The 27,242-nt window shown below is 36.8% G+C and overlaps 1 protein-coding gene, 1 long non-coding RNA gene and 1 pseudogene across 3 annotated transcripts in view; 1 reads left to right on the top strand and 2 right to left on the bottom strand.

Moving 5' to 3' along the window:
* The window catches only part of LOC122136190, a 28,434-nt gene extending 13,157 nt beyond the window's left edge, over positions 1-15,277 (top strand). Inside the window, exons 2-3 of the long non-coding RNA XR_006153998.1 lie at positions 5,972-6,054; positions 15,144-15,277. This is a non-coding gene — a long non-coding RNA (uncharacterized LOC122136190). The remainder of the gene's footprint in view (positions 1-5,971; positions 6,055-15,143) is intronic.
* On the bottom strand, positions 1,332-11,174 carry LOC109103058 (annotated as a pseudogene). The gene is made up of 2 exons (XR_002019969.2): positions 10,434-11,174; positions 1,332-3,416 (listed from the first exon to the last, which is right to left on the bottom strand). The product of XR_002019969.2 is annotated as an inhibin beta A chain-like (transcript).
* A 2,301-nt stretch (positions 15,278-17,578) lies between the features above and the next one.
* On the bottom strand, positions 17,579-26,229 carry LOC109103486 (AFG3-like protein 2). The gene is made up of 17 exons (XM_042718113.1): positions 25,998-26,229; positions 25,319-25,412; positions 25,154-25,234; positions 24,943-25,064; positions 24,524-24,676; positions 24,341-24,415; positions 23,308-23,432; positions 22,904-23,177; positions 22,673-22,810; positions 22,423-22,576; positions 22,073-22,180; positions 21,255-21,380; positions 21,054-21,164; positions 20,794-20,909; positions 20,515-20,715; positions 19,072-19,266; positions 17,579-18,948 (listed from the first exon to the last, which is right to left on the bottom strand). The coding sequence occupies exons 1-17, from the start codon at positions 26,088-26,090 to the stop codon at positions 18,706-18,708; spliced, it is 2,409 nt and encodes an 802-aa protein (XP_042574047.1). The 5' UTR covers positions 26,091-26,229; the 3' UTR covers positions 17,579-18,705.
* Positions 26,230-27,242: the final 1,013 nt, after the last annotated feature.

The raw sequence follows: 27,242 nt of genomic DNA, 5'->3' as shown, positions 1-27,242 counted from the left end.
AAGCCTCAGACGTCAAGATGTCCAAGCTAAAAGAACATCTCTGTAAAGTTTGCAAGACTAATTCGAAAGAGAACTGACCTTGACCTTTATTTCGTACTGGATCTTCAAAGGCAGAAGTCATATGAAAGTACTTGTCACAGGCGGCAGTGGAAAAGGATATGACTGGTTAACGTGATCTCTGATCATCTTTTTGTGTGTTTCTATGCTGAGAGATTTATTTCACATGATTGGTGATAAATCATCTGTGTGTTCTGTTTGTTGTGATCTTTTTGTGTTGAAGGGTTTATGGGAAAGAGATTATGTCTTCCTCTGAGAGAGGCTCTTTTTCAAAGGACCTGTGGGGGTTTTATTTGCTGAGTGATGATAGCTGTAATTACCTTTCTACCCCTGGGTCACATCTCTTGTCCTGACACAGCATGCTGGTGTGCTGACAAGGTCCCTTTGTAAGTGCACATATCTCTGATTGAAGGCCTTTTATGCTTTGACTATGTTTAATGGCAAACCACGTACTTATACATATCGGTTTGTGACCTACACTATTGTTCAAAAGTTTTGGAAAAAAGAATGATTTTATTCAGCAAGGAAGGGCACATTTTATAGATCAGAAGTAAAGACAATTAAAATGTAACAAAAGATTTCTATTTCAAATAAATGCTGTTCTTTTGAACTTTCTAATGATCAAAGAAAAATAATTATCAAGGTTTCCACCCCAAAAAAATATTGAGCTACACAACTGTTTTGAGGATTGATAATAATATCAAAAATGTTTTTTAAGCAGAAAATCAGCATATTATGATTTCTGAAGAATCGTGACACTGAAGACTAGAGTAGAAATGCTGAAAATTCAGCTTTGCCTTCATAAAAATAAATGACAGTTTACTATATACTCAAATTATAAAATTTCACAATATTACATTTCACTGTATTTTTAATCAAATAAGGGCTTATTTTTTATTATTTTGACTTATTTCAAGAACATTTATATATTATATATATATATATATATATATATATATATATATATATATATATATATATATATATTAGATGTTTCTTTTGACTTTTTACAGTCTAAACCTCCCAACAGACAGCTGCTACAGTATGTGGCTAAAAATGACAGAAAACGGCCCTTGAGGAGTTCACACTAGTTTGCACAGCATCTGCTTTGGCTGTGAAGTGTTAATATTTGGGGTAACGTGTCAGATTTGTCAGTTGATCTGCAAAAAAATATTCTTAATTGGACTACATTTAGTAAAAGGCAAACTAGGTAGCATTTAGTGTTGAAATACAGTTCATCAGCTGGCCTAGTAAACACACACTGCTGACACTGCTGAAAAGGTGAAGTTGTACAATTCAGCTTTAATAGTGAAGCAAAGAATATGCTGCAAAATAAATTAGATATAAAACATGACTAGCACATATTTTGATTTGTACAACATAGCAACATACAACCATATGTTGCATAACTCTACATAAAACAACACAGTAAGTTCCTTTAGTGTCTTGTACTTTAAACCTGACAAAGCAGATTGCCATTGCCAGGACATTGTTTCTATCTCTTTAATTAATATATCTGTTGAGTAGGTTAGGTTTCAGTTCAGAATCTAAGACCTTTGTTATACATTGGTAGAGACAAACACTGTCAAACACAGAGAGCAAAAGATATCTTAACATTGAGGCTGTTTCAGGAAAAAACAAACAAACAAACAAACAAAATATTGAGTTAATGGTATGTTATGTTGGCCATACACAGTTGTTCCTAATTTGAATAAATTCACAGAGCCGGGCATTTTGGGGATTTGCTCTGAGAATGGGATGTGTATGGTCTTTGGTTTACTATATGTAAGTTCCAAATGCATATGGTTCTAGACTCTGATATGGCAACTAGAATGCGACCCATAATGCTCTGGGCCTCACATGGTTCGAATGTTGGCTTAGTGCAAATTTATATTACTTTTTATCAACATTCAGAATGTTTAGGAGAAAAATAATAATAGGTGATAATAATATAATAATAATAATAATAATAATAATAATAATATAATAAAATAATCATATTAATAATAATAATGTAGTTTGGCTCCAGCAGCTGGTCAAACTAATTTTTCTTCAAGTATTTCTCATAAGAAAAATGAAATAAACACAACTCCTTCTTTTAAGATGTACTAAAAAATGTTGTCTGTGAGAAAAGGTATGACAATAAAACAACATTAAACATAAGCTAAAAGACAAATAATAATAATAATAAAAAAAAAGAACATCCAGTAATAATACTTGCATAGAGTTGCATGTCTTTTTCTTCTTCTTCTCAGAATATATAATTCCACACTTCAAAATAAGTCTCTTTATTGCAGTGCAGAGAATCAGGGCTGACACTTTGACCCATGCACCCGTTCCCTCAGTCTCCCTTCATTAAAAAAAATATATTATGCTTTATTCTCCTCCGTCATTTTTATATGAAAGTGCCACGAAGACCGCTCCAATAATCAGTCCTATTGGAATGATCTAGAAACAAATAGGTTGCCCGAGTTTGCAGTTCAAAAGTTTGTGTGCCAATCCTCTGATATGTGCTTTGTACCAACATTAAAGTGTTTGTTAGGAGTTCATGGCATCTTATGAGCAGCCACACTCCTCCACTATCATGTTCTGGATGTCTTTCTTAATGATCTTCTGCTCCTCGTTGTAGTAGAGCATGGACATGGCCCGTAGGCGGGTGGGTACACAGCACGACTTGATGTTGTTAAAAGGGCTGTACCCGCGCATCCGATAGTGATTGATGACGGTGGAATGGAAGGAGAGGGCAGAGCCTGTGATGCTGGCTACATGGCTGGGGCAGTCGCCCTCGCAGTAGTTAGCGTGATACCCAGATGGAGCGATGATCCAGTCGCTCCACCCGATGTCCTTAAAGTTGACGTAGAACTGCCGTTTACAGCAGACGCGGATTTTGCCGTCGCACTCCAAGCCACGCTTGCTGCGCCTGTGCTGGTGCTCCTCGGCTGGCTTGAGCACAGCCATTAGGAAGGGTCGGTGAGATTGTTCTCTCTCTTTGCCCTTGTTGTCTTCTGCGGGCACCAGGATGGGCACGGCGCCGGCTTCGGCACACATGGGACAGGAGACGCGGAGACTGAGCAAGCTGCTGTCCCCGTCCAGCAGGGTCTGCACCGTGCGGGACACCGGTAGCGTGTGCCAGCCGCTGCGCCGCGTGTCCACAGTCTTCTCAGACACCACCGCTTCTTGGGGTCCATCCACAGAGCCTGGATCAGCTTTGCCATGCTGCAGGAGCTGCACAGACACCTTCCCCTTTCCTCGGCTGCCCTTGGCAACTTTAAGAAACAGCCACACGTTGGCCTGCTCCACCACGGACAGAGTGCTGCCCTCCTTAGAAATGTCAAATTTCATGATGTCAGGGGCATCTCCTGTGGATGAAGCACACGAGGCAATTGGTTAGCTTTATTTTTGCGATTGCATTGTTGAGTTTTGAATGACACAGCATGTTTTAACTTTGTAACAGTTGAAAAACTAACAAAAAAAAGTGAAATAGAAGGAAGAAACATTTTCTGTGCATATTTTGAAGGAAAATTCACAGAATTATGCAGAACGGACTTAAAAATTGATTGAGAGTACTCCACAAATAAAAACTAACAAATGAAAAACAATGTTTTAAAAAAAATAGAAAAATAGTTACAATTCTAAAAATTTTGTATTTTCATCCCTCGTATTAATGATTGATGTAGGCGTGCAAGGCATTTTTTTTTGTTAGTTTGTTTAAAAAACAAAACTAAACAAATACATTTGTATGATTCTAAACGAAAAAAATTTTTTAACTGACTTAATATATTTTTTGTTTTGGTTTATGATACATGGAATATTACAAAATTTGAAACCTTTGAAGCATACCTGCAGTAAACATGAAAATGAATAGCAATGACAATAAACTGTTATGAGAAATGGATTATTTAAAACCATTTTAAAGGATACAAATCAGGAAATTCAGCTCCATAAATGAAATGTAAAACTAAAATAAAATAAAATAAACAACAACTAAAATTAAATTAAAACTAATAAGAGTGAAAACAGGAAAAGAGGGAAAATAAATAAATTAATTAATTTTTAAAAATGCTGGTACAGAAAATATGATCAGTTTAACCAAATTAATTAATAAAGAAAAATCAACTGATGGGAATGTGTAGAATTTTGTGAATGGTGGCTGTTCCAATTCTATGGGAATCTGCCAATTTTTCAGTGGTGATCTTCATGCAGAGATTCTGTGTGGCTCAGTTTATTAATGACAAACTCTCTCTGTTAGAGCCACCAGCTCAACATGATCAGAAAACACATAACGCCTGCTACATTAAACTCTTTCTCTCTTTCTGTAAGAGAGGATATGTTCTTTTTGCGGTCAATCTCCACCATCTGCAGTCCTTCGTCAACACCTAGACCTCAGTCCATAAAAACATTTCCGCTTCTAAAATCCTGGCACTCCATTTGTGTACATAAAGCATGTATGTTATGACAAGGGCCTTCCCTATAACTTGCACATGACTGTCTGCTATAAGCCAGCTCAGCATCAGTAACCATTGCTGATTTACAGACCCAACATACTGACTCTCTTAAATGATCTCTGTCAACCCCTTCTCAACAGGACAGCTATTAATTCAACTATTTAGTCAACATGTCTACAGTAAATAAATCCTGTGTTATCTGATATAAAAGACAGTCTGGCATAGCTGTGAAAAGACCTTTTCTAAAACTCAATCTTTTATGCTCGTCAATGTGGCACTGAGATATCTATCTAGACAAATACAGTTGCAGGTTTATTTTTACTCAGTCATCTCATATGACACTGTATATAATAGTGATCTATGAAACTAAAGAAGGGTCAATACAGTAAGTTCACACAGGACTAGACCATTTTAATTGTTTGTCAATGTAAACATGAACCAGACTGAAATCTTTAACCATTGTGATTCAGTGTCTCGCACCATGAGCACTGTGTTTTTAAGACGTCACTTTTGCATCTTGCCACTTAAACACAAGAGCAACTGTTTATTCATTTGGGGCTCGATTGTCAGGCTATGTGAAAATCTGCCTGGATGAATTACTATTTAAAGATCTCTGAGTAACTTTACTGGATGGTCTGTTCTCTTCATTGAATCTCCCATTGTCAGAAAACTCCCACGAAACACTGAATGGACTTAACACATAACAGGAAGAACTATTTTTAAAGCTTAAGTGTGTAATTTGGATGCTAAAATGCTTAGTCCTATTCCAGCTTAATATGCAGATACAAACATAGCAGTTGATTCACCCCCAAAACTATAAACACTAAGAGTCTGTGGAGCTTTGGAAAGATTTTTGTCAACTCAAAAAATGGCATGAGTTTGGGGCAACCAATGGCATTTGTTAGGAAACATTCATTATTTTTGAAATTCTGTTTGGTGGAATTGCACACCACTTTTAAAGCTAATATTCCCTTACTCTGTGTATTAAGTTGTCAAACAGATCAGTGAACAATGCAGTGCCACCACACTAATGTGAATCTGTTTGAAGTTTTTTGTTATGCTCTTATATAATTGGTTAATTTATCAGTTGCAACACCTTTTTAATTCTGCTTTGAGAGTTGTTGATAGTAAAGGCTGGAAATTCTGCCAAGAAATGAAAAATCAAGAATATAGCAGGTTAATATTAGGGAATGAACAATGTTTTACCGTAAACATATTATAGAAATGCTGCAGATGTTTTCAGAGAACGAAACAGCACAGGTTTCTATTTGCAGATGAATGTCTCTCTCTATCTTTGTGTCGCTATCGAGCCTGATCTCTTATCAGAACACCTCTTAACTCGAACAAGAGCTGCAGTGTGTGATCAAGTAAAAAGACTTCGCCTCTCTTTCCATATTAAAAGGCAACTGCTCTTTTGCCATTGTCATTTGGTTCCTGAGTTCACTGTAGTTGTTTTGTCTTTTTTGTAGGTTTAAACACATGCCACGTGTCTCTGAGGTCTGGGTGAGGTGGACATTTCAGAAGCTCGTACTACTGCAGTTTGGGGTCGAAGGTCAGCTGTGCCCACTGTCACGTAACACACTGAATTATTCCACTTATTTGTACGCTCTTATCATACTGTCTGTATGTTGAAATTTTGCTATAGTTGTGTCTGCGGCTGCGCACTGTCAATATCAAGGACAAGATTGTTTTTAAAATAGCATAGTTGCATTAAATAATCTGCTTTAAGCACAATGAGCATGACTACTTGAGCATGTCGAATATCAGAGAAGATCAAAGGATTGTTTACTTGGTGTTACATTTATGCAGTGAGTCTTTAAAAAAAAATGAAACACTGCCAAGAGATATGAGATAACCCAGTTAACACTTTCTGATGACATCAGGACTGAAAAAAAGTATTTCTCAACCTTTTTTGGCTTACCTACAAATTAAATGTTTGAACTTTATTAAACTAAATTCAGCAGACACTGTGGGAGAAAAACAGACCCAAACAGTAGCATCCTGACAAACCAAAGCAGTTTAAAAATATAGAAACAGATTTAGTTTAATATAATGGTGAAGACGTCTGATAGGATGAAAAAAGAAAAGCTAAAGTAGTAGAAAAAAAAACATATAATTGCTCATATTATTTGTTTTATATTTTTTTTTCTTTTCTTAAAAATAATGCAATTTAATAGTTTTTTATCTCTGGCAGCCCCTCTTTGACCCTTAGAACCAACTTATTTTAAAAAAGTATAAAATAACTATAATTAATTTAAATAATTTAAAAGTTTGGTGTCAGTTTTAATGTTTATAAAAGAAGTCTCATATGCTCACTCCAATTATTTGAACAAATATACAGTAAAAACATAAATATTTATATTTTTGAAATATTGTAAAATATAAATTATTCTTTTGATAAAGAACCAAATAAAGATTTTTTTTTAATTTTAATATTCTGATTGTGTTCTCAAGTAACATTTCTTCTTATCAATGTTATACAATGATACATTTTTTGTTTGAATTCAAATTATTTTTTAACATTATGGTTTTGTTTTTTATTTTTTTTGTGATTCCTTACTGAATAAAATAATTAATAACTATAGTAAAAAAAAAAAAAAAAGTCTTACTGACCTAAAACTTTTGAATGATAGTGTACCACTGGTTGGGAATCACCAAACTAAAGGTATTCAGAATTGTCAAATCAATTTTGTCAGATCATTGAATTATTTTATAAATAGACCAAAAGTCAATTGCTTTTGTGTTAGATAAAAAACAGCATCCACACAAAACCGGTGTTGACAAGAAGCCTCACTGTAGTCAGATGTATTGTTGTACCAGGATGTAAAAGTGATATCACAGTCCCCAATCACTTAATGACCGCAACACAAAACACATTCATTGCATAATCAAGTGCCATCTTGCATTTACCTATAATACTGTCTTGCACTGCTTTGTCTCAAACAATACACAAAGCTATCACCTACCTGTTCCCTAATAATGAAGCCTCAGGTATGAATTATCAGGAGACAGGGTTGACACAAGGGTCAGAGCAGGAAATAAATAGTTAATAACATCCCTCAAGAGTAAGCCTCAAAGAACTTTTAAGACCTGAGAGAGAGGCAACAAGCCAAGCTATCCACACCAGATCATCAAAACTGCCTGAGAATCAGATACAGTTTCTCCAGTGTGTCAATCCCACTCTCATCCCAGTTCTTCAGACAGTCTAGAGACCTTTGTGAGTGCATCACAACAGATCCTTCCCAGAAGACCAGAACTGGCACTACAATGTCAGTAAATGGATAGTTCACTCAAAACTCAAATGGTTTCAAACCTGTTTGACTTTCTTTCTTCTGCTAACCCCAAAAGAAGATATTTGTAAAAATGTTTTGCTTATACAATGAAAGTCAATGGGGTCCAATTTTGCTAGAACACCATATGTTCTTCAAAAATCTAATTTTATGTTCCACTGATTAAAAAAAATGTCTTACAGGTCTGCAATGAGGGTAAATGACTGAATTTTCATTTTTGGGTGAACTGTCCCTTTCATAAACTATCCCTTGGCTTAGATGAATGATTTTGTACATTTCAAACGAACTTGATCTTTCTATTTCACTAAGATACTTTCAAAGAAACCCCGACCATTCCATACACCAACAGAGCAGCCTAGAGTAATTACTGGGCCCCATATTTTGATGAATGGAGCAATTATGGCCAGCTAACAGCCCTGTGGGTTTTGAATGGGATCGAACCACCCCATTCCCTGGAGCATCATTAACACCCCTGCAATCTCATAAAGGTTCTAAGGGGCCTTTTTTAATCTTAGGTTCATTCAAATGGTCTTTTTATAGCATCAAGGCATAATGCACATTTATGTAAGCAAACAGGCACAATAGACAACACCGTCAAATGTTTGCTGGCTCCTTCTTGTGCTCAATATTGATAGCTACAATTAATGAGCTGCGGAAATTGTCCCATTAAGCCTGTGGGGGACGGTTGGTGGTCAATCTGTGTATAAGAATCAGATGTGACTGCCAATCCACATCATGGCCAGTGCTGGTCTAAAGATAGGTCAGCCTTGATATCTTTAGAAACACTGCTTTATTGTTTTTGCATAAAAAAAAACAAAAACTAAATGCCATGAGATTGGACCGCTTCAACCATCCGCTTCCGCACCCCATTCAGGCAAATGTTGTTAGCTTTTTTTTTAACAGCAGTGTCATGCTGATTTGTGGATCAGTGACATTGTTATAAATAAGTCATGAGGAACCAATTAAAAATGGAATGTACTTGTGGATCTTCCCATCCCAGACTTAGGCCTAGTTTATTGAACCGACTGGGAAGTAGTGTTTGTTACGGGCGGCACCAAAAGCGTTTTCAAATAAGAAAGAGCATTGTTTGTGTCATTTTCAGCTTTTTTTTCTGAATCATTGTAAAAAATAGATGGCTGTCTTTTGGCATTAGCGACATGGCATAAAAAGCATATCATCAGGTCAGCAGATACACATTTTCAGAGTAAAAAAGCTCAAAGATTAGAGTTAATATGAACTGTATGACATTTAAAATGAGAGATACTTTGTGAAAACAAGAATTGGTCTCTCTAAAGGGCCGTTCACCCAAAATAAAAATTCTGCCCTCATATTGTTCCAAACCTGCATGAATTTATTTCTTCTGAAAAAAAGAAAAGAAAAAAACTCTTTGAAAGAACATTTTGGATCCAAAAATATTGGACCCCATTGACATTCTTCAAAATATCTTCTTTTGGGCTTTACAGAAAACAGAAAGTCATACAGGTTTGGAACAATGTCAGGGTAAGTAAATGATGACAGAATTTACATTTTGGGGTAAACTATACTTTCAAGTAGATTTTAAGGGAATACGCAACATATTTCGGATGCATACCATGATAAAGTGTTCATTTGATATTAAATCACTGTCTCTACAGTTTCCCGTTGCTTGGCAGGATTAAAGATGTTTAAGCGGCTCCATTCAATAGCTGCTAATAAGGGCATCATTTCCTCATTTCATATCAGTAGCATGGCGCCGAGAGCCTCCCGCAGCAGTGCACAGTCAGAGTGTTAATACTCCACAGCTGCAGTGCATGTGTTCCCCTTAAGATGACTCTCCCTCCCTCAGACCTCCGCTAACACCTACCTGAGTGCTTTTTAAAAGCACTCCTTCGAAACAGTAGTCTGAGTGGAGCCATTTGAGGTGACATCCACTGTACATCATATATACTGCAAGCGTTTGCGGTGTACATCTTAAGAAGGAACGATGAACGGACATTTTTGCGCATAATGGGGTGAATTATCTGACAACTCGAACAATTCAAAACCGAAAAAGTCCCACTTTACAATATCATTAATTAATGCATTGTTAAACATTATATAATGCTTCAGATCAGTTCAGTTATATATATTTGGGTAATACGGTTTAGTTAAAAAATTAGACATTAGGCATTATAATGAAGCATTGTTATTGTTAATATATACATTTTCAAAAGGTAAACGTATATTAGTATCTGTAGAAATTACTATTAACTAAGATAAATAAATGCTATAAAATTAATGTTCATTGTTAATTCATTATAACACATAAAGCATTTCCTAATGTTAATAAATTGAACCTTACTATAAAATGTTACTAGTATGTCTTAAAAAATATTTTAAATTCTATATATTATACGTTACAACTATATATATATATATATATATATATATATATATATAAATATATATATATATATATATATATATATACAATATGTACTAAGTAGTTATACTTGTGAATATATTACTGAAATTCAAAACAAAGTTTTCTAAGTCACAAAGATTCATTGCATTGAGCGTTTCTCCACCGTCTCACTCAACAGGTGAGAGTTCATCACTTAGCAGCACAAACAAGCTATTAATGTCATCACATTTCCTCACGAGGCACTAAAACATCCCTCACCTGGCTCAGCGAAGGTGATGATCTCAAAGGGCTGCTCCTCAGGTTGCTCTCGGTGTTCCCCCAGCCCCCCTCCGTCTTCCTCCATCTCCACCGTGCCATCCTCCCCCACCCGTCCCACGTGCAGCTTGCGGATGGCGTTGAGCAAGGCGGCTCGGGGCACCGGGTGTGTGACGTTGGGCCGGGCGTTCAGATGCAGCATGTTGAGGATGTGCCTCTTGACCGCCTCCACCATGTCGGTCTGCTCCTCCGAGTCCTTCTGCCTCTGGGCTAGAGCGCAGGACGGGCAGGGGGTCACGGGATCATCCGGCCGCCCTGCGCCTTGAGAGCTGCTCTCGGCCGGCGTGGGCGAGCAGCCCCCTGACAAACAGCCGGAGAGCAGCAGCAACCCTGTCATGAGCGTGAGTGAGGACATCCTGAGTGACGGCAGACTCACACCTCGGTCCTGTTCTGTTCTGCTGCCAAGATCACAGTTGCCGTGCTGGCTTGCTTATCAAATCGATGCGGAAAGCGGGAGCCAGTCCAAAATAATCCTTATCTGAGCGGAGCGGTCATGGTGATAAAAGTTGAAGAGGGTTGAACGAAGCGCCGTCGGTGAGCTCCTCCTGCAGGTCGATGAGCTCCGGGTCGCTCTGGAGAAACCTGACGGTGCACGGCTGCCCGTGCCGGAGTTGAATGGTTGAGTGGAAAGTGGGCAGGGTTAGACAGTTCTCTGACTCTTTCTTTAGCACTCTCTCCCTCTCTGGCTTCTCACTGTTTGTCCCCTCTCTCTTTCTCTCTCTGTAATTATACCTTCCTCCTCTTCATCCCTCCCTCTCACTTTATTACAATCTTTCTCACTACTGACTCACTGACTTTTTCATCTCCCTCCCTCTCTCTCTCACTCTCTTCAGTGACTCCTCCAGTAACGTGTACCATTATTTTCCTCGTGAGAATCTAAGTTGCTCTTACGCACACTCCCTCTCTTTTTTTTTCCACCGATCATTCATCTCTCCAGCCATCAATCCGTCAGCACCTGTTGTGCAGGCTGGCTAACTGTGTGGTGGAATAATCTCCTGGGGAGGGAAAAGTCGAGGGGTCAACGTGATTATCATGGCTATCTGTGTGCATAACACACGTGTAAACATAACCAGTCACTCATTCATGCTCGGTTAGGCACACACACAGCGTACAGACACGATTTTTGTAGGCATGGGTGGGAAGTAAGGCACTTCCTTTAGATAAATGAGCATTAAAAAAAAGACAAAACTGTTATATTTAATATTCACTCATTCAGTCAGGACAGACATTTATTAGAGGGATTCATCTGTTTAAATGTGACTTTCCTAAAAATAGATTTCGGGCCATTTAAATGAACCTAATCACCTTTTATTAAATATGATTATTTTTTTGCATTTCATGTCTGTATCTGTAAGATTTGCATCATAGTGATGCATGGCAGTGACATCACTCGACTCCCTCTTGTGGTTATAATACGTATATACTCCTCATTTAACATGATTTCAAGCAATTATCCCATGAGCAGCAAATTAGGTGGATTTAAAAAATAGACCAATTAAGAGAAATAAAACCCCTGAAGGTGATTCAGCTGAATGCAGGAATGTGCATGACTGCAGAACAGACACACCGCAGCGTTTCTCCAGATGTTTGTGGAGTTCAGACCTCATACCTCCAGAGACAAGTGAGGGCTATTATTCGGCCATGATGTGTGTATGTCAGACAGATGCATGCTGGTCCATACATGTGTTTGTGTGAGCTGGAGCACATCTCACCTTTCATTCCTTGGCTCCTGTGAACAAGAATTACTTACAGGCTAACTCTTTCCCTCCTGAACTTCAGTTTTAAAAACACTCAATTATGATGGCTGGTGAAAGTCAAGGCTGAGCAATTTTACATTTTTACCAACAAGATCGCATGTATTTGATCAGGAATACAGAAAAACAGGATCCCACTTTATATTAGGTGGCCTCAACTACTTTGTACATACATTTAAATTAATCGTTTGATACAATGCTTATTGTGTACATACACATTTTTACATTTTACTTATTCTTTTAAAAATACCTGCATGTAATTACATCTGTAATTAACTTCTGTAATTAGATTTATAATTACACTGTTGACCCATCCCTTTCACCTTCACCCACCCTTAAACCTACCCATACCACCAAACTGTGCCTAACCTTACCCGTATCCCACCTCAATTGCAGCAAAAGTGTTTTGCAATACAATATGAACACAGTAAGTACATTTTTTATGTAAATACATAGTAGTTAAGGCTACCTAATATAAACTGAGACCAAAAACAGTAACATTGTCAAATATTATTAAAAATTATTATTAAAAAATCTTTTTGTGTGTGTGTAATGGCAAAGCTGTATTTTCAGCAGCCATTACTCAGCATCTTATGATCCTTCAGAAATCATTCTATCATTGTCTCATAAACCTGGCATTGTGTACAATAAATATTATTGGCTTTTACTAATAGTTTGTTCCTCTTTTTGAAAGTTGCTTGGATAAAAGCATCTGCTTAATGCATAAATGTAATTTAAGATGCTGATTTGGCACCCATTTCTTATCTATGTTGAAAACAGTATGTTGAACAAAAAGTTAAAAAGAATAGCATCTGTCTAAATTGGAAATCTTTTAACATAAATGTTCTCACTGTCACTTTTGATCAATTTAATTTGTTCTCATCTTTAAACCTGCATGTTGTGGATAATCAGCCAAAATATCTTGATTTAAAAGGTACTGTGAAAAATATATATACATTAAAAAAAACTCTTTCTAAAATGACTTAATCTAATAGCTTAAAGGCATAGTTCACCTAAATAAAAGTCAGCATTCACTCACCCTCATGTTGTTCCAAACCTTGTGTGACTTTTTTTTTCTGTGGAACATATTTTGAAAATATTTTTTCCATATAGTAAAAGACAGTGGGGTCCAGATTGTCATTTTTGTATTGCATGTTCCTGTTTACTGATGCTAATGATTTTTTTTTATTGATTATTTTGTATAATCAAATGCAAAAGCATAAAAACTCCCAAAGTTTCTTGCTGATGTGCTCGTGGGCTCATCATACGGGCAACCCTTCATCCACCCACTGGCATCACTGCATCTATTCCTGGACTTGTTAACACTTAGAAAAGAACACAACACTCCAACGGATCATTCTCAACTCTTAAACACTTATTCTTAGCATTGCCACATGTTCGCCTGGGCAGCGTGTGTGGTGAGTTTGCTATTTCTGAAAGGTGCCCATAAGGTGGTGTCATCACACATCCTACTGCCTGCCACGCCTCCTCTCTCTATAGATGACACACAGAGGGACTCTGGGAATGAGTAAGACAGGCCTCATCATCTGTGCATTCTCACGTGTTTTTAATTGACTTTCTTTCTTGTGAAAACTTCTACTGTCTTCAGACATCTCATTCGCTCAATTACTTTAATCAAACCCACAAGTCTTTTTTAGTTTTTCTTCTCTGCAGTCAATTCCACATATGCGTTGAAGAACAAAAATATGAAGTTGGAAGTTGTTAAAAATGGCTTGTTCCTGTAGTATTTTGTGCTTGTGTTATGTTATGGTGTCATAACTGTGAGTCTGATGATGTAAGAAGTTGTAAGGAGTGAGTTTTGGCAGGATAGTCCTCACCCACTACTACACTTCTGTATGAGTCAGGCCGCACTGAGTGACGCTGTGGTACTGATGGTAGGCGGGATCCCTCGCGCTTTTTCTTCATCACTCTACCTGCTTCACCAGACGCTGATCATCGCCAATGAATCACCTGAAGTCATGTTTGCAACTTTCACCGCCAACTGCCTCTGCATCTCCTGAAGCAATCACGTTTTTACATGTGTCCATGAGTTATTCTCTGTCAAAATGAGTAACAGTTAGTTTTTCTCAAACTTCCTGAACTTGCTACATAAAGCAAACTTCTGGTGATTTTATAAATTATACTGACATACACTACTGTTCAAAAGTTTGGGGTCAGTAAAATAAGACAATAAAAACAATTAGAATGTTACAAAAGATTTGTTTCAAATAAATGCTGTTCATTTGAACTTTCATTTCATCAAAGATTCCTGAAAAAAAGTATTACGTTTCCACAAAAATATTAAGCAGCACAACTGTTTTCAACTTTGATAGTAACTGACCTTTCGCAGGAGTTTGATTGACAGGCGACCTGACCAATCATAATGCAAACAGTGTCTCACACAGATCTGGGGAGTAAATAATGGCCTCATGTAGCAAATCGATGTGTTTTTGTAAGAAAAATACCAATATTATTAAAACGTTAAAAAACAGTTTTCTCTAACTTCTGGTAACTGTCGTACACACAAGCTGTTCTGGACGTAGGACGATAGGTGAGAATATGCTAGTCTCGCGAGAACCAACAAAGCAAAGTTTACTTACTTTAGCAAAGGAAAACCACCCCCTCTTGGCTTATATCGAAATCCTCTGACATTTTTCTTTACAAATCCTCATTTTGTACTTCTAATTTGTGACCGGTGTTTTCTTTTGCTCTCTCCTCTCCTATGCTTCCGCGTTCGTCACTTCTCACCGGTGCAAGCGCTATGCATATGTCTTAGGTCAACCACCGAAAAGGCACTCTTTTTTGAACACACGTACAACAGTTTGCGGAGGTTAGAGAAAACTTTCTAACATTTTAAATACGGATATTTTTCTTACAAAAATGCATCAATTCACTATAGGAGACCTTTATTCACCCCGTGGAGCTGTGTAAGGCACTGTTTACTATGGATGGATGTGCTTTATTGGACTTCTTTTGGACTGTTGAACAAAAACACCCGCCCACTGCCATTATAAAACTTGGAGGAACCAGGACTTTTTTTTAATATAACTCCCGATTGGATTCATCTGAAAGAAGAAAGTCACATACACCTTGTATATGCCTTGGGGGTGAGTAAATCATGGGCTGATTTTTTTTTTTTTTTTTTTGGGTGAACTAACCCTTTAAGGATTTTCTTTAAGGCTGTTTAAACCAAACGGGGCTAAGTGAATGTTCTTTCACTCCATTTCTCCTATTGACAGACTCGAGCATGTGACTGTAATTTCTGTTTGCTTTTGATGCGACGTGACACTCTCATTTAGCATGATCAAGTGTCAGCCGTTAGTGGCTGAACGCCAGTGGGTGGGACTTATGGTGAGAAGACTATTTGTCGATGTCTTGTTCTGGTGGCAGTGTTTATGCAAACGACGACGTCCAGGTGGCATCACCTTGCCCCTCAGATCCAAAATGAGCTGTTTTAAATAAATGCTTTGTTTATAATAAGGAGGGAATTTTAAGCTATGAAACTTGCAGGATGTTTTAATGGTACAAAGACCTCTTATATGCTAAACGATCAAGGCAAGTTTGATTTCTCATGTCATGATGCCTTTAAAAAACAATCCAGCTGGCCATGATAGCATAGGCAGCATGTCAACATATAGTGCAACTGTGCCTCCAGCAACCCGAGAGTGAATCCCTGCTTGAAGTCCTTTGCCGTTCCTATTCCCCTCTCTCAGCCCCATGCTCTCCAGTCCAGTGAAAGCATATTCACTTCACTTTCAAGGATTTTTCATATTTTAGGCGGCCAAGAAATGTCACGTTCTACACTGACAAACCTCAAAACTTCCTGTCCGAATAGGATCAATGCAAGCAGTCTCACATCATCCAGCTCATATATATATATATATATATATATATATATATATATATATATATATATATATATATATATATATATAGGGACAGACGTCACAAATGGTGACTCAAAAGCTCCTTTGACTTTTTAAAGCAGTTTCAGTATGACTTTGACTCCAGCAGTTCTCACTTTCCCGAGGCGAGCTGCTAATCTATGCAGGTGATGTCACAGTGTGGGGAAGACTTTCATTTAGTGCTGAATCAGAGGAGACAGAGAGGGAAGCCTCTTCATGTTTGCCTGGTCTAAATGTGGACATCCTCCCCAGCAAGCAAGCAGCTGATTCATACTGCTGTTTAAACGCAGAAGCGCTACAGTAAATGTTACGCCACTGAAAGTGGGCTGCGGTGTATTTTTGAATGCTCATCACGAACACTCATCACGAATGCTCGCGTGAATACACATTTAAAGTCCATGCTTTCGTTGAGCACGTTACCAGATTCTCATGGGGGCGCTGCATCTGTTGAGAGAAAAAACGATCCATATTTGCTTCCAGCAACAGTTCAAAAACAAAGAGTGGAATTTCTCCTCGTTAAAATTTCAGCCCTCTATACAAACAAAATGACAAGAGTGCCATTGGCCCCTAAAAGGAGCCAAATAACTTCTTTTTCAAGCTTTTTTTTAGTTGTCATTATAGACTCACTGAATATAGATGGCCATTCAGAAATGTGTTCATTAATTTACTTGATACAGACAGTAACGTGCTGCACTAGTTGTGTTTAAAATAACATTCTGTGACTCTGACTTTACTTATGTAACATACTATATACTATCCTTTGATTTGAAATAATTTATAATCATTTGATTTTTGAAGTTTTAGTAATTTTGAAATTTAATTTAGTTTTAGTAATTTTAGTACTTAAAATTATTTATTTTAGTTACCAAGGCAACGTTTATCATTTTTATCTAATATTTGTTTCAGCTTTATTTCAACTACTGATTTATTTATTTATTTTTAGTTTCATGGATTTGTGTTTTGTTTTTAAATGCAAAACTGTGGGGACAAAAAGAAAATGCCACCCAATTATACATGAACAAAAATAGACAGATTTAAATGTCACAAAGATTTAGAACATATCACAGCAAGTTTCCAGTTTATTTCTAATCAACATAACTAGTTAACTGTGAACTCCCAAATGTCTCTGAATTATTCACGCACTGAGTCTGATTTAAATGCTAACTAGCACACAAGATTACAGATTGTTTCATGAATCTTTTTTGACTGACTCGTCAAAAAGAAGCAGTTCATTTTCAAAGCTTTCCTGTTCATCAGTGCCACTAGATTTCAAATCATTTTAATTCATATTTCTTGCTGCATTTGCAACCATTTTTATCAGTCTGGAGCTGTGGATCAGTGTATCTCCTAGCAATCTGAAATCCATGTACTAAACAAAACCAACAAATTCATGCCACACACAGAAGTATTAAGGACTAAAGAGAAACAATTTGAAATTTATGTGGATTTATTTAGGTTTTCAAACATGTTCAAAACCCTTTGCACACAACAAAATACACATTTAGATGTAATATCAAGCTGAAGTCACAAAAGGACAATGCGTATTAGATTGAGTTCTGTTTTAAAGCTCAAAGCTCGATTTGTGATTTGGATTTGCACTGTAGAATAAATACTGCTGTCATAAATAACACACGTTCATAAGCTGGTCATTAACATAATGAACTACTTATCTGCATTTGTGTATGCTTGCATCCTATTTCATTACAAACGCGAATTATGTCGTATGTAACTATTTCAAAATGAGCAATAGTTTAGTCAGCCTGTACCACAAAGAGCAGCTGTCTGGGCCATAAATGAAGCAAATAGTTCAACAGAAGAAAACACATCAAAAATGACTGCTCTGTCCTTCAATCAAAAGACATGAACATAAACTGCATAAAATAACATGGAAACCAAAGGCTGATGCTCAAACCAGTGAAAATCTGAGAGAGACAAGAGTGACTTTGTGTGACACTGTTCACAACATTCATGTATATTTCAGTTTTTCAGAAGCCAGTGAGCAAGCAGAACTGCAAAAAGACCTTTCAGAAAGGTCACAAAATTGCGGCAGTTTTGAACTGGGATCTTAATGTACAGAAAGAGTAAACGCAGCCTGTGCATATCAGCGGCAAAGCTTACAGGTGATTTAACATGTCTCCTGTTAGAAATGAACATATATATATATATAGAGAGAGAGAGAGAGAGATTTTTTTATGTATGTCTTCTTGGTCATTGAAAAGTAAAATTGAAGTGACTAGAGAGAATCTTTCTTGATAAGCTACAGTGCTTTTGCCTCAAGTTAAACATATTTTTTGGCAAAGCGCTGATGTGTCAGGTAAAATACAATTCACCTCAACAGAAGATCTCCTGATCCTTTAAATTTCGCTGAAACACAAACCTCAGCACAAGAAAGTTTATATTTCACTCTACTGTACACAACATAAGTCCAATGCTTACTACCAAGAGCTGCAGCTCTTCTGAAGAACAGGGTACTTGCCTCAGTGTCCGTCAGGCAAGTGTTTCCCATCTCTTAAATAAGTGCTCTGGACCGTCCAGGGTCATGGTGAACGGGTGTCCTCAGAAGGGCATACCACCAGTGATCTGTCGGGCCACCTGCTCCTCTGTACTCTCCTCCTTCTCGCTGCCGCGCTCCTTGTTCCAGTCCTTCAGGCCCTCCGGCAGTGACGTGTCCTCGTCCATGCTTCCCGTTCCCTCCACAAACTCTTCATAAGTTGACTTTTCAGCAAACGGCCTTCGGCCCAGCAGCTCCACCATGTCATTCTTATCCAGCACCTCTTTCTCCAGTAGACGTAGTGCCACCTAGTGGTAAAAAGAGAGCATTACTGTTATGTTTCACAGTTTTCTGTACACACATTTCATGTGACATGATGAGGAAAACAAATCAATGTAAAACGCATTGATCCTGATAGTAGTCTGCTGTACCTTCTCCACCTCAGCCTTCTTCTCATTTAGCAGCTGCTGGGTGCGCTGATAGGCTGTGTTGATGAGGTTTCTGACCTCTGTGTCGATGAGGAATGCCGTGGCCTCGCTGTAGGGCTTCTCCAAAACCATTTCTCCCTGCCGTGGCAGGTCGAAAGACACCTGCCCTACCTTTTCATTCATGCCAAACTGCACAATCTGTAGATGGAAGAGTAACAGTTTTCAGCTGGGTTCTGTGGATTATATTAGGGATGTAATATGTAAAAGATACAGTAATTAAATATATGTATAACTGTTTTCTTTTTTTAATATATTTTAAAATATAATTTTCCTGTGATGGAAATAGGGCTGCAAAATGATGAGTCGTGATTAATCTATTCATGTGTGTACTGTGTATATCTATTATGTGTATATAAATACACACATATACATGTATATATTAAGGAAATGTTAGATTTAAATGTAAAATATTTATATTTCTATATAAATTATATACAAGTGTTTACATACAATACATACAAATATTTTTACATATGTGTGTATTTGTATATATATAATAAATATACACAGTGCACGCATATACTGTAGTATGTAAACAAACTTTTACTTTGAATGCGATTAATCATGATTAATCTTTTTTAGTATGTAGATGGAATTTTTATTTTTATGATTTTAATTATGATTTATTTTTATTATGCTGTTTTTTGTGTTTAAGTTAAATTTCTTATTTTTATTATTAAAAAAAAAAAAAAAAATATATATATATATATATATATACACACACACACACACATACACACACCTTTAGGTGTAATGTTAAGCGATACCTACTGAAGACACAAAAGTTTGAAATATACATATTTTGTAACATTATAAATATCTTTAAACAGTTTAATGCATTCTTGTTGAATTTTTATTAATTAAATTTTTTTTTTTATTTTAACTTGCCAACCCTCGAATGGTAGGTACTCAGAGTTTTCACACAAATATTATGCAGAAAAAACTTTCAACACCGATCATAAGAAATGTTTTAATTATTAAATAATAAAATAATTCAATAATTATTATTTTTTTAAATTATGGATTTTTTTGGCATCTTTGCGTGTTTTCTGACAGGACAGTGGAGATTTGACAAAGCGAGTGGGAAAGAGAGAGGGAGATGGGATTGGGAAAGGTCCACAAGGAGGGATTCGAACTCTGGAGACACAACCGTGCCATATGTCAGCACACTGCCCATAGTGCAGACAAAATGAAACAATAATGTATTAATTATTCCAAACTTTTGACCAGCAGGGTGTACTACTTATCCTCTCCATTTTCCGAAACAGCACAAAATAAAATTAAAGTAAAATCCTATCAAATGACAATTTCAGAAATCATTCATTTACTATGTATGAATCACCAATGATACGGGCAATGGTCAAATCATATAAATATATGACCGACCTGTGCATAGGCACTCTGCGTTACTTTCTTCAGGTCATCTTGTGCCCCTGTGGTAATGCGGCCAAAAAAGATCTCCTCAGACACACGTCCACCCAGCATCATACACATCCTGTCCAGCAGCTGCTCCTTGGTGTACAAATACTGCTCTTTAGGCAAATACTGGGCATAGCCCAAACCCTTCCCACGCGGGATGATGGACACCTGAAACAACCAATGATTTGACCGTGTACACTGTAAAAGCAAAGTATTACAGTACAGGTGAAAAAGTGTGAGTTGTACTTTAAGCAGAGGGTCGGCGTGCTCAAGGAACCAGCCGGCTACAGCATGACCAGCCTCATGGTAAGCCACTGTCTTCTTCTCCTCTGGCTGCAGCACCTGTGTCTTCTTCTCAAGACCTAAACATGCAGGGAGTTTAGGATTATCTGCACTTCAAACCAAAACTATACATGCACTCTAATAGATTAATATCACAGTTTGCTATAAATATGTTTAAGAAAAAAATTCAAGTAAGATTTTTAAGTTTCACATCTGTCACTTACCCCCAATGACTCGTTCGATGGCTTGCTCAAAGTGTTTTTGGTTGATGGCATCAGAAAGGTGGCGGGCTGCAATTAACGCAGCCTCGTTGCACACATTAGCAATGTCCGCACCTGTCAGAGAGAAGTCATTAAGCAGTGAAACTTGGTTCACATCTTATAAACAACTTTTGAAACTCAAATGTATAAAAAGTCTTTACATGCCTGAAAAACCAGGTGTTAGAGCAGCCATCTTCCTTGCCAGAGATTCTCTGTCCAACTCTGCTTCCAGCTTTAGTGGTCTCAGATGGACTTTGAATATAGAGGCTCTGCCTTTGATATCTGGTGGCCCTGTAATCATTATGCAATATACAAAACACACATGAACTTAAATGACAGTTTAAATATTAGGGGTCAGTAAGATTTTTCATATTTTTATTCAGCAAGGATTAATTAAATTGATCAAAAGTGACAGCAGAGACATTTATAAGGTTACAAAATATTTCAAATAAACAGTTCCTTTGAACTTTCTATTTATCAAAAAATCCAAAAAAAATAAATAATAAATCACAGTTTCCACAAAAATATAAAGCAGTACAACTGTTCTTAACATTGATAATATAAAATATGTTCACAAAATCAGCATATTAGAATGATTTCTGCAGAATCATGTGACACTGAAGAATGCTGAATATTCAGCTTTACTATCACAGGAATAAATTACATTTTAATATATATTAAACAAAAATCATTTATTTCAATTTGTAATAATATTTTACATTATTGCTGTTTTATTGTATATTTGATTGATTAAATGCCGCCTTGGTCAGCATAAGAAACTTTTCAAAAACATTTTAAAAAAATCGAATGATCCCAGACACTTGAATGGTAGTGTACACTTTTAAAACATTAAACACATTGATGACTGAAAAAAAATGCAGCTTTTAAAACAGCCTATGATTAAAGTCCACCAATAATTTAAAGGATACAATTTGTAATTAACTATTAAAAAAAAAAAATGGGCTGGTGACAAAAACCCTTACCGATATATATCTGTCTATCAAAGCGTCCGGGCCTCATCAGAGCTGGATCTAGAATATCTGGTCTGTTGGTGCCTGCCAGCACTACAACATTGGTAGCAGTGTTAAATCCTACAAATGAGAGAAAGGGATATAAATTTGCATATATAATTCCATTACATCATTTTTAATACTAACATTAAATACTGTTTGATGATCTGACACGTAAAGAATCTAGAGTTTGAGACCAATAAAATGCTCATATTTTTATTACAAGAAATTTCAATGAAATTATAAAGCAATCTAAAAAAATTTTTTAAAAAAAATTGAAATGAGTAAAATATCTTAGAAACTAGGGTCTTCTAGGTACAAACCATCCATCTCAACTAGTAACTGGTTGAGTGTGTTCTCTTGTTCACTCTGTCCGCCGAAGTTGCCTCTGCCTCTCTTTCGTCCTACAGCATCGATCTCGTCTATGAAGAGGATGCAGGGTGCATTCTTCCGGGCCAATACAAAGAGATCCCGAACCTACCCAAAATGATTTAGTCACACTGTGAACAAGGTTTGTTGGAAAGCATACAGAACACCACAAAGCTCATAATAGGAGACAAAAAATGTACTTACCCTGGCTGGCCCAACCCCCACAAACATCTCTAAGAACTCTGATCCATTCACAGTGATGAAGGGGACATTGGCCTCTCCCGCAGTGGCCTTGGCTAGTAAAGTCTTTCCTGTGCCCGGGGGTCCGGTCAAAATAGCCCCCTAAACAAGTAGATTAAACCCTCTGTTGAAATCTAAGTTGACTTACTAAATTACAAGCCTGTTATGTAATGTTATGTATAAGTCTTGCGCTACCTTTGGAATCTTGGCACCCAAATCCTCGTACTGCTTTGGGTTCTTAAGAAAGTTTACAAACTCCATGATCTCCAATTTGGCCTCCTCACAGCCTGCCACATCCTTGAATTTGACATCAATCTCATCTCGTAGTACTTTGGCAGTGGTCTCGCTGACGCTGAAGAGCCCACCCATTCCCCTCCCTGGCCTCCCTGCCCCGGCTGGCCCTCTCCTCAGCATGAATAGTAAGAACCCAATGATCAATACAGTGGGCAACATGCTGAGGAGGAACGACCTGGAAATTACAGAAGAATAAAAATGAAATTAAGAAACAAATATACACAGCATTTAAAGTTCCTTATTTGACTGAAGATAATTTTCTGATCCTTTACTCAATTTATTGCAAATTTGAGTCAATATCTCACCCATCACTTTCAGTGGAGTAGACGACTGGCAGTCTGTTCTCTCCTTCGATACCCAGCTCTAGCTGAGCAGTTTCCAGGTTTCGCTCAAATGTGTCCACACTGCCGATGTTGAACCACACATATTGCTGTTTGGAGGAAGGTTCACAGTTCATTGTGTGTGATTAATATGCATAGTTTTTAGGGACAGAAAAAAAAAAAAAAAAAAAAATCCTGTATTTATACTACCACTCAAAGTTTTGGGGTCGGTGATATTTATAATGTAGTAGTAGTACATTCTTATTTAATGCTATGTCAGTATATTATGCTATTTTCATGGCAAAAACCATTAAAAAAATTCAAGTATAACAAATCCAATAAAAACCAGCAAACAAACAAACACGTTATATTACACAAGATTTTTTTACATTAACATGATAAAAATTCTAAAACTTTTTATGGCAAAATTATATTATATATATTATATTATACTAAATAACTTTTGATTTTTTTTTTTTGTTAAATTTACCAAAGCTGCATTTATTTGTTCAAAGATACAGAAAAAAAACTAAAATTGTGAAATTTGTTTTCTATTTGAAAATTATTTTTTTTTTTTCAGTTGTAATTTATTGCATTTTCAGCAATCATTACTCCAGTCTGCAGTGTCAAACATCATTCTAATATTCTGATTTGGTGCTCACGAAACATTCTTATTATTATCAATGTTGAAAACAGTTGTGCCATTTAAATTTTGTTGTGGAAACCATTATATATTTTTTTCAAGATACTTTGATAGAATTTCAAAAGAACAGTACATTTGAAATAGAAATGACATGTAAAAAAAAAATATTTTCTGTGAATTTCAATCAATTTAATGCTGAATAAAAGTATTAATTTCTCAAAAACATATATATCTTACTTTGTAGTCTAATGGATAATCTTACTGATAGTCTAATGGATAATCTGTTTAATTATATGATCACCAATGAAATTAGTGACATCAATGATATCTAAAAATAATAATCATAACTGTATCAAATCATTGTAAAGGACTCACCCCGTCAACTGGAGTTTTACCAGGGGTAAAGATGACTTTTACATATCGCTTGTTTATAACCTCCAACCTGTCAACCTAGCAGAGATAAAATACTTCATGGATCAAAGTTCAAATGTAGGTGGAAAGAAACGTCAAACAACATTGATTGAAAATACAGATGATCAAATATAAGTAATTACTTACCACTCCTTTAGCAAGGTAACCATTTACAAAGTCTTTCCAGGTGACCTCTCTTCCTCCATCTCGGAAGAAGAAATAATATGTGACGGCTGTCCAGAAGGCCGTTCCACACAGAAAATACATACGGAACTCTTTATCATCCCACGGCAGATCACCCTGCATGAAATGTCAGAGAAATTAGGGCATGTTATTGTGCATTGTATTGATCTTATTGCGAACAAGTCATCCATGCATAGGTTTTTTTTTAATGCATTAAATATTTAATTTTTTAGCAAAATGTTACCCTTGATCTTCCAATTAAATGTCAAGAGTTCTCTCTGGTGACGTATCATAACATCTGCCTCAGCAAACAGCAGTCAACAAGCTTTAAATGTTACAATAACCCTAGTATTACCAACAGTAATTACTAGACAACGTTTAACCTTTTGGAGACGGCTGTACCAGCTGGATTCATCCTTCCGCCCCCCTCTTTTTCCTCCTCCTCCTCCTCCTCCACTACTTCCACCTCCACCAGTGGTCTTCTGAGCATTGGTTGGTTTGGCCTCTGGGTTAAAACAGATACAGAAAACAACATGATTATATTGCATGTCAAAAGGCAATTAGCTCACATTATAAGCTTATGAGAAATATTACCTTTGACCTCTGCGTTGGATGGCTTGGGCTCACCATTTTTTGGACCACCGTTTTGATTATTAGGGAAGTATTTTTCGAATCCTCAGTGGAAGAAGATAAAACGCATTAGCAGAACAGTCCAGCTTTGAGAACTCAGTGTCATTTTATAATTCATGTAATTCACACCTTTGGGAGGTTTGGAGCTTAGTCTTCTATAGGTGCCCAAGACCTGAGAGAGCAAGGATCTTCTGTCTAGGACGATTTGCCCAACACCCTGGACCCAAAAGCAGATACACTGAGCTGATGAACAGACATAATCACAACTGCTAAAAAATAGAATGCTGTAAAAATGAAAAAAAAAAAAAAAAAGGAGCACTGGAGCCCTTTGGAGAACCTCTAGGATCCTCTAATAAGTCATATATCTTTTTTTATGTTTTTGAATGTTGACAGTACTCAGGATCCTCCCCTTTTCCCGTTATGAATTATTATGTAACTATTTTCAGCAGATCATACGAAAACAGATGATGGTGAAACGCCAATTAAGCTTTAAATGGTTTTTATACCTATAATAACGATGTTCACGAATATCATTACAATGTTAAAGAAGCAATGCAGAGTTAGCAATAGCACGAGCTGATGTTTTGGACGCTGTGTTGGTATATCGCTGTGACATAACATGAGCTGGACGCGTTACCCAACGCAATGTCAGACAGGCCGAGCCTTGTTTACTGTCAAACTCTCCGGTCTGTGACAGCGGACAGGACACAAATGACAAAATGCGTATTCGTGATCAGATCGTAGCGTATTGTGATGCGTTCCCGGATGATGAAAGCTCCAGATAAATACAGTCAAGCTGCACATTTACCGATTGCACGCGGCTTGTTGATCTGACATTAGGCAGCAGAGCGTGGAGAAGGTTCCTGCAGCCTCTTGACAGAAGCAGATATCGGTGTGCCATCACGGCACTGTGCGCGCTTGAGCCTAATCAATACAGAAAACAAGACATCGGACGAAAAGTTTTGACAACATGAACTTGAAATTGACTGCGTCCCATTGCGCTTTACTTCCGGTGCACGCTGGTGACGCGCTCATTGTAAATATCCATGGTTAACCCTCTGTGGTCCAGTGTTTCTTTACTGCACTTTCTCTTTATTAATTGCTATTAATTGTTTTTTTAGTTGCTGAATTGAGATATCCTTTTGATATCTTTGTGGTTCATCAAGTGATAAAAAGTCTAGGTATAACTGTAAATAATGAAAAAACAAAGTGTAAGGAAAATATTGTATTACTTTTTACATTTTAGATTTATAAAAAACATTTTGTAGACAATGCTGAACGTTACATTTCTAACAACCTTTTAAATTTCTCAGTTTCTTCACCTTGGGAAGCCTATTGAGCCTTTCTATGTTATATTTTAAGATATAAAAAGACTTAAAGAGTCATAAGAAAAAAAAGGAAAATAAAGAAGATATAAAATACATCAAAAGAAAGTGAAAATGATCTTAGAGTATTTTGTAGTTATGACATCAGACTTATTAAACTCTGAAATGTTAGTCAATGGGAGTTCTTAAATAAAACCTTTTTTTTCTCTCGGCATTAAAGGGTACTATTTTCACTGAACTACACACTTTTTATAGTTAAAGAAAGATGCAGTTGTTCTTTGTAATTTATATCAAAAGTGAATAATCTGGGGAATTGTTTGCAGCATACTTCTATTTAGGGAAGTTACGGACAGATTGATTTTGTTTCTTTAAGAGAATTACTTCTTTTTCTCTCTAATCCGTTTATTATCTGTATAGACTGCGTGGCCAAATTGAAACATGCTCCCAGTGTTTTTTTTTTGTTTGTTTTTTTTCTCAGAAGGGTCATAGCAGGGTCACAGTAAAGGACAGAGCAAAACACTGTCAGTAATGTGTACCCGAGCATGAAGCAACATATTTCCCAAAGTCTTTGACTTGGCACTGCATCTCGCCCAGCTGGAAGGATCACATTCTTTTTACAATGTTAAGTTGACCCATTTAAGGGGCCAAGTCCGTTAGATTAAGTTATGATAATGAAAAATATCCTTTTTAATTTCCCTCTTAATACAGGCCCATGAAAATAGCTATAG

The sequence above is a fragment of the Cyprinus carpio genome, chromosome B2 (genome assembly GCF_018340385.1).
Source record: "Cyprinus carpio isolate SPL01 chromosome B2, ASM1834038v1, whole genome shotgun sequence".
Classification (NCBI taxonomy): Eukaryota; Metazoa; Chordata; class Actinopteri; order Cypriniformes; family Cyprinidae; genus Cyprinus; species Cyprinus carpio.
This window is presented reverse-complemented; position numbering and strand designations above follow the sequence as displayed.